The sequence below is a fragment of the Papaver somniferum genome, chromosome 9, assembly GCF_003573695.1.
Source record: "Papaver somniferum cultivar HN1 chromosome 9, ASM357369v1, whole genome shotgun sequence".
NCBI lineage: Eukaryota > Viridiplantae > Streptophyta > Magnoliopsida > Ranunculales > Papaveraceae > Papaver > Papaver somniferum.
In genome coordinates this window covers 102,227,084-102,235,143 of record NC_039366.1, presented here as the reverse complement: position 1 = coordinate 102,235,143, position 8,060 = coordinate 102,227,084, and the positions used below count along the sequence as shown (strand labels likewise).

Below are 8,060 nucleotides of genomic sequence, written 5' to 3'. Positions count from 1 at the left end.
TATAACTCGCGGACCGTATTGAAAATGTGCTTGTTATAGTAGAAATTGAGACGACGGCCGTCGGCTCTATAGTCTATTCCGTATGGTAAATCATTTCCCCGCTTCCCAAAACCGTACTTGCCCATTCACCTGGCATAGGAAATTAGTTGATTTGTCAGTCTTCGGTTAATCCAAACATTTTTTCTTCCCACCAAGAAAACAAAAAGTCCAAAACAGAAACCAAGAAACCCCCTAAAACCCAGCAGCTAGAGCTTATTATTCCCACACCCATATTTTCCTACGAATGCCTTGTCCAGCCAGCGAGATAGCCAGCCAGCTGCCCTGCCCTCTGGAGCAATGACTGAACTTGATACAGAAGATGCCCAGGATTCTCACTATTCAGTAGATGACAGAACTTGGATAATCCCAAGTGCTGAGATCCACCTCTTCAATTCTCCACCCTGTGCTTCCTCCAATTCATCCAAATGCTGAAATCCAAGAAATTGAGGATTCCTACTGAGTCAATACATACAAGGCGAACAGGTTTTTACTCTTTCCTTTACTCTCTAGTCGCTATATTTATATGCAATTTATACATTTACTTTGCTCAAATGTTATTTTTCTTGTTTTCAATTATGAATTAAGTTTTTTTATTTGATTGATGTTAATTCAAATCTTAGTTCGATCGTACAAACGTAGGAAAATCGGATGAAATCATAAACACAGTAAACCTAGATGTTAACCCTAAAATCTTACCGGAAAGTTTGAAAAACTCATAAAAAGACTTCAAGACTTCGTGTAAATATCAATAGAAACAATAGACAAAAAAAATCACTAAACTTGTAGAAGTATTATCTACCCAACACTGATCAAATCATCAAAATAAAACAAAATCTCCTTGTTGACAATAATTACATCACGAGGAGTGCAAATGAGTATAAGTTGGATCGATACTTGGATATTGATACAGAGAAGAAGATGAAAATACACATATAAGATAATTTGGTGGCTTGTGCAATTTTCATCTTGTAGTATGATTTTCTTTAAGGATTCACACGGCAAACAAATAGTGATAGGAGAAAACAATTTGCTTATGGGAAAGGGTAAAACCGTGTTGCTATTTCGGCTCTATTGTTGCTGAGATTCCACCACTGTATTCAAAAGATTCACTGTCAGTGATATCTTTTCTTGGTAGAGATTCATTGTAAGGATGGCGGGGAACTCCCTTTGAAGCTCCAAAATCTGTTGCAGATGATGTAGCGGAGTCTGTGGCCACCCCATCATTTTGTAAAATAGCTTCAATCTCTTTTACACAGTCGCCCATTGTTGGACGCTCTGCCGCAGTTTCTTCAACACATCTCATTGCCAATTCCAGAAAATTTGCAAAACCTATAAGGTGTCCAATATTTTTGATACTGGGATCCATTATCTCCGATAGGCCATAGTGATGTGCGTCAGTCTTATTCATTGCCATCCTTACTTCTCGAACAATGTACTTGCCCTTTTCTATTGGCTGTCTAGCTGTTATCAGCTCAAGCATTACTACGCCAAAACTGTAAACGTCGCTCTTTTCTGTTAATTGTTGAGTCATGTAATATTCAGGATCCAAATAACCCTGCAACAGAAAATACACAACGAGACAGAAAATTACTTCTTTGATTTTAGGATCTCATTTTACATATTTACGGAAAGACTTATAGAACTACGTTTGAGAGAATATGGCTTTACTGTTTTAAAGCTACAGTTTCGGATGCATATTTATTTAGAGATGCATGACTTCGAGTCTACTATGCATGACGATATCACAACATGCTGCACAAAACTCATTAAAATTAAGAAAGGTTTGGTAGGTGTAGTAGCACTAACCAGCGTGCCTTTTACTTGAGTCGATACATGCCCCTTTTCAGCATCTTGTACCAGCTTTGACAGGCCAAAATCTGCAACTTTGGCAGTTAAATTTGCATCTAGAAGGATATTGGTAGTCTTGATATCTCTGTGAATTATGGGTGGATTAGCAAGCTCATGAAGATATGCCAGTCCTCTAGCGGAGCCCAGAGCGATCCGAAGTCTTCTTTTCCAGTCCAAATAAATGCCGGATCTCGCTACAATTGATAATTACACCATAATATTTAGTGGATTTTGAAAGGGCAGGCAAACCCAGCATATCCGAAAGAAAAGGAAAAACAACAAGTTGAGGTTGAAGAAATTACCTGACAAACTCTCTCTTAGTGTCCCATTAGGCATAAACTCATAGACCAGCATTTGTTCTCCCTGCTCAAAACAGAATCCCACAAGGCCAACAAGGTTCTTGTGATGAACCCTTGAAAGCAACTCAATTTCAGTTTTGAACTCTTGCGCCCCCTGCATTGATCCCTGCTGAGCTCTTTTGATTGCAATCTCTTGGCCAGTGAGTATTCCTCTATAAACCTGTACCAAATAGAAATGCACTCAGTTAAGCTATGCAGTATTCAAAGATATTTACATTCGTGTCTCATGAAACTCGAAGAAATGGGATTCTCACTTTCCCGTATCCCCCTGATCCAATTTCGTTGGTGTCCGAGAAATTGTTGGTGCATTTTTTTAATTCTTCGTATGAAAACCATCTGGCCCCCTTCAATATCGGGGCACCACCGCTATCTTTACCACTTGGAGCCCAGGATGCTGTTAAGTAGAGAAGATAATCTGAATTAGTTAGATTCTAGAAGGTTCATAATAGTAGCAAATTGTCAATCAGTTGTCGTTAGCTGTTACACATTACCAAATGGTTTATTTAATTCAATTGCTTCTTCTGCCCGCTTCTTTTGCCGGATGGCATAGATTGCCACTCCAGCAAGGGCAAGGAGCAGAATAAAACTGCCAACTGCTATTCCAACAATCACTCCAATGCCTATTTTAGTCCCTCCTGTACCTGAAACATTTTTTGGTTGCTTTTCCTGTCAATCCTCTATCAGAATAACCCATATCTCTAAGTCTGTTCATTGGTAAAGTTGTTATTGGTACCTTGAAATTCATAAGGAACTGCTTTGAACAAGTATGGCCCAAACTCGTGAGGAGGCTTAAATGTTTGGTTGGTGAGATTAAACCCAAACCTCGATATCTCGGGTCTGCTAAAATACTTGCGAGAAGAAGGAAAGAGAGCCAACTCCACTTGAAGGTAGTCATCTTTATCGAATTCTGGACTGTCGAGGGACACACTACCAGGTTCTAGGCCAAGTTTCGACCACAGATCGCTTTCCAGTTTGCCGAACAAAGTGGCATTTGTCACATCACGAAAGGATGGTGCTCTGAAAATAAATTTCCCTTCATATGGAAAGACACAATCACAACTTGCAGGGCTGAACCTTTGATTAGTAGGACAGGGTTTACAATTTTTCGCCAGGCTGGTGCTGTAGGGTGGTGTTTTCAATGCTTGATGAAGCTGACAGAATTCTGTACTTGAAAGACTACCGTTGCATACCGGGTTTCCTACAAGTCTGCATTAGATTAATTGGTAAGAATGAAATCTCTTAGGGAAACAACACCTAAAAAGAACTTGCTTATATGAACCAAGTTGTAAATGCATATAACTGGCTACTAAGACAAACTCTCACATTAGAGGGTTTGTGTATCCAGGGCCTAGATTTACGGAGCTAATCTGGTTGTTCTGCAAATCAACAAGCTGTAGTTGTTGGCTGATGCTGTTGCCCAAATCTAGAGTGCCATTAAGTAGATTCCCCTTCAGCTTCCTGTCGAAGGTATAACAAAGGTTAATATTATTCCTTGGTGTGGGAAAATATTTTCAGAACCTAATATACCATCTTATTCATCAAGTATCCCAAAACTCACACTTGTTGTAACTCCGGAAAGCTGAATAGCTTTGTTGGCAAAGGACCCCGAAGATTCCCATTTTCCATTACTCTGATCACCCACGGGGAGAAGATATTTTTATTAGACTGTTTAATCGTTTAAGGAACTCTGTCATAGACGTATAATTCACACTCTGAAGTGGATATTGAAAACTCACAGAGTGGTAAGAGATTCAATTGTAGAAAACCACTTTGGAGGTTCTGATAAATCGAAAGCATTGTTACTCAAGTCCCTGAGATGGATATATAGCACAGTGGAAGCTTGTCAGTTTACATGGCAAAAGGAACACCAATAAAATTAAAATGAAGTTGTGACAGTCATTCATAGATGACACAAAAATGTTCCTTCTTACACATAGTTGAGTGAAGTCAAACCAGTTAGATCAGGTACTGCACCATTCAGAGCATTGTTTGCTAAATGCCTGAAAAGAAACAGCATTCGACGTCAATCACCAGCAAGTTATAACACTAGTAATTGTGCACTAATTACTAGGAAAAAAGAATAGAAAACTCACAGTTCGCTAAGTTTTGTGAGACTATTAATCTTTGATGGTACTGGACCGCTCAGTTTATTTCTATCAAGTCGACTGTTGCAGAAAAGATCTTTATTTGTTAATTCATACGGGAAAGAGAAATGAATTTAAAAAGCACGAAGTAATATAAAGCAGGAGTTGCAGGAAAGGCACTCACAGAACCTCAAGATTTGAAACCTGTGTAATTGAGTCTGGGATCTTCCCGGTTATTTGGTTCCCGTCTAATAATCTGTGGCCAAAGAAGCACTAGCTACTTAGCATAAGCGAGAATGAGAAGCTGATAATATTGTAACGTGAGTATTGCTTACATGTGTATCAGAACCATACTGGAGTTGAAAAGCTGTTCAGAGATGGGACCGGATAGCTGGTTTTTGTTGAAATGACTGCAAATTCAGTGGTTGCTTGTAACGTCAGTTATATTAAACGCGAGGAAGGAGCTTTTGATTCTTTCTTAGGAAAGGCTTGCAGGTATTCGATACTCACAAGTGCTTTGCCTTGAGGAGAAGATCCAAGCCTGGTTGACTACCGTTTGAGACCGGGAGAGATCCTCTGATCTGATTATCTGACAGATCCAACCAGTAAAGTTCGGTGAGTTTACCCAAGCTAGGAGGTATATCCCCGCTGAAGTTGTTCGAATTCAATGCCCTGAGAAAAGGAAATTCTCAAATTTTTATTCATATCCCTGGGATTTTATCCCCTTGATAACATTAAGGAAGAACTGGGTCATCTTTTCAAAGGTCTTACAAGAAGGTCAGTTGTGCTAGATTGCCTATTTCTTTTGGTACGCTACCGGTGAAACCACAGCCAGCTAGGATCCTGTAAGATGTCAATTATTATAAAGAAATCCAATCATCATAAGACCACTAATTAACATATCTGAAAAGGAAATGAAATATAAAGGACAGTAGCAATCACTATCCAGCCTTTCAAATCTTACAGAAGGTTGAGCTTTTGCAGGTCTCCTATACTTGCTGTGAGAGAACCGGTCAGGTCAGGGTTGAACGATAAGTCCCTGCAACAGTCAGTAACCAATTGGCATAAGTTAGTTAGGGTTCGTATCTTCTTTTGAATGTGAACTTACATAATCTCATATTCTTTTCTGTTCCGGATTCCACTGGAGATCGACTATTAAGAAGAAGAAGAAAGCAAACCCCAAACTCACAATGATCTCAATTCAGAGAGTCCTCCAATGTCACCACTCAGTCTACCTTTGAGGTTCATGCTGGATAATCCCCTGAAAGATCGTAAATAAAACAGAGACAAGAGGATTATTAAGTTATAAGAAGAGGACTACAAATGAAAAACCAGTTTATGCTGACACTGTGACTGAAAAAAATAAGGGATCTCACAGTGAAGTAACCCTTGAACCAGTGCAGCCAACGCCATCCCACTGAGTACCACAAGGATCATCTGAGTTCCAATTTGGTGGTGAGTTCTCCCAATTATTCTTCAAAGATTGGAGCACAGCAACTGCAGTCCGACACATTTTCAGTTTAGTTCTTTCTATGTTAGCTATTTTTCTCGTTTGTTTGTTGAACCTTCAAAGTTAAAAGGTATAGCCGCCTTTGCATAACCTGTGAACTAACTTGTTTCCATATTTAGCAGAATGTCATGTTATATCCACCAACAAAGCGTTTATCTACTGTCGACTAGAGGAGATGCAAGTGGTCAGAGTAAACTTTACTAAATTTGTTTTTTGAATAATTTGATCATGGGTGCTTTATATACTCAGATTAATTCCCTTAATACGCTAAATTGATTTAACAGTTTCAATAGTCACAATTTCCAAATTCGATAATTTTTATGCTCCTGGAATAATATATGGGGAAGATTGAAAACGCTGTGAGAGAACTGCCAAAATATAAACCAACTTGTAAAAGGACACAATTGATTGTAGGGGCACAAAGAAGAGCTTTGGCCTGAAACACTGAAGTTTGTATTCCTGCTTATTGCATACACTTACTACCCAAGACATATTCACCAGGTAAAATTGTTTTTAGATTCAATTTCACCTCTCTACTGTTAAACTAAGGAAGTTCAACAGATATTATATAGGCAATAACGATAAATTCCGTTCTGAGCTACTATATACAAGATTGCTGTGTGGGTTATTATCTGAAAAATTGTTTCTTAGGACAATAGCTGCCTGAGCTCATAACTTTTCTTTCAAAAACTATTCATTGCAAAACATCTCAGATCTCAATGAAACTAATAGTTAGCCGAGCTAATGATATATGTCGAAACTGGATTTAGTGAAATCATGCCTTGTTGGTGTTACAAATGTGTTAGATGATTTTAACAATAGTGTCTACATCTTATGCAGGAACATATATTTGAATGTAGAAGGTAGAAGGACCTCGTAATTGACGAATTCAACATATACGAAAGAAGACAAATATATATGAAAAACAAAAAGGTGCTTAAGGTTTAACAGGTGAGTCTACTTTACCATCACTGCCATCTGTAATTGAATGAACTAGAAGTTCTGGTGTAGAACAGAATAACAGAAAGATGAGCAGCTGAATTGCGGCCATTAATTGACGGAGTAATAGAACAGACAAAGATTCCGATACGCCGGCCAAGATACGCAACTCAAAGTCAACTCACCATTACCACAGGTACAGAACTAGTTCTTGATAAACCCTTTTAATGATCTCTGAAATATTTGAACCAGTAATAACTTCGGTCTTGCTATCTCCTTCAATATGAGTATGTTTGAAACCAATCAAAATCAGAATCGCTCTCTGTGTCTCCCTATACCACTGTCTCTAGTGGTTGAATATCTTTAAGAATGAAAGAGAAAGAATTTCATGAAATTGTAATCATCATGCTGTGGTTGGGTGGTATATTAGGCAGCTGGTAAGAAAATCTTGTTATTTTCACTTATTTTCCCGTGTCTTTGAAGGCAAACTTAACTATATTATGACCTTTGTATGGATCTTCAAATATTTCATCATTTCTTCTCCTTTATCCCTCTTGTAATAATATAAAACTGATTGAGATGTGCTACCATTTCTTCCTGTGCCCACAACTACTGGAATTGCTTATTCGTTTGCACTAACACGACGATTTCCTTGATACATACAGTAAAAGAGAAGGTGCTGGGCGACTTTTTTTTTTTTGATTGGTCGTCTTTGGAGAACTCGACTTTTGCAATTGAATTTTTTGTTTTTCTTGTTTCTATGTGTATAAAGTATTGAACACTTAACAACTACAACTCTCAAAAAGACTCGGTCGATTAATCGATTTCTTGTGTTCTTTATAATACTACAAGTTGCTGTTTTCACGTATTTATTTGTTGTGGTTGTGAAATTTAGTTTCAAGTTTTTTAATGATCACAGTTGGACAATGGGTGGAACTGGGACCCAACATTCTGTGCTTAAAAAATCAATTTTGGGCGTGTTGGTCGTACGTACTTGTTTGTCACGCCTAACTAGACTGACTAACCCTTTTGTCAATGTACTAATCCAAGAATAATCATCGGCCTACTAATTAAGTAGCTTGATTGTATTAATCACCTATGATGTATTTATTATTGTCTCAATTAACAACTGATTAGTTAAAAATACCCTCTTTGTTTTCTCCCTTTCCTAGGTTGGAAAACTGTTGATTATTGTCGCATCATTGTTTTTGTCTTGGATCATTCACAAATCTTCCTCAATTACAGATTCAACAAAAAGTTGAAAACTTGGAATGTTTGGAA

The 8,060-nt window shown here is 38.1% G+C and overlaps 1 protein-coding gene across 1 annotated transcript; it reads right to left on the bottom strand.

Moving 5' to 3' along the window:
- Nucleotides 1-799: 799 nt before the first annotated feature.
- LOC113314355 (probable leucine-rich repeat receptor-like protein kinase At5g49770) lies at nucleotides 800-7,610 on the bottom strand. The gene is made up of 19 exons (XM_026563152.1): nucleotides 6,807-7,610; nucleotides 5,707-5,827; nucleotides 5,520-5,591; nucleotides 5,295-5,369; nucleotides 5,102-5,173; nucleotides 4,841-5,002; nucleotides 4,666-4,740; nucleotides 4,515-4,586; nucleotides 4,340-4,411; nucleotides 4,178-4,246; nucleotides 3,983-4,057; nucleotides 3,805-3,876; nucleotides 3,570-3,704; nucleotides 2,980-3,452; nucleotides 2,738-2,887; nucleotides 2,501-2,640; nucleotides 2,190-2,406; nucleotides 1,846-2,081; nucleotides 800-1,594 (listed from the first exon to the last, which is right to left on the bottom strand). The coding sequence occupies exons 1-19, from the start codon at nucleotides 6,889-6,891 to the stop codon at nucleotides 1,097-1,099; spliced, it is 2,871 nt and encodes a 956-aa protein (XP_026418937.1). The 5' UTR covers nucleotides 6,892-7,610; the 3' UTR covers nucleotides 800-1,096.
- Nucleotides 7,611-8,060: the final 450 nt, after the last annotated feature.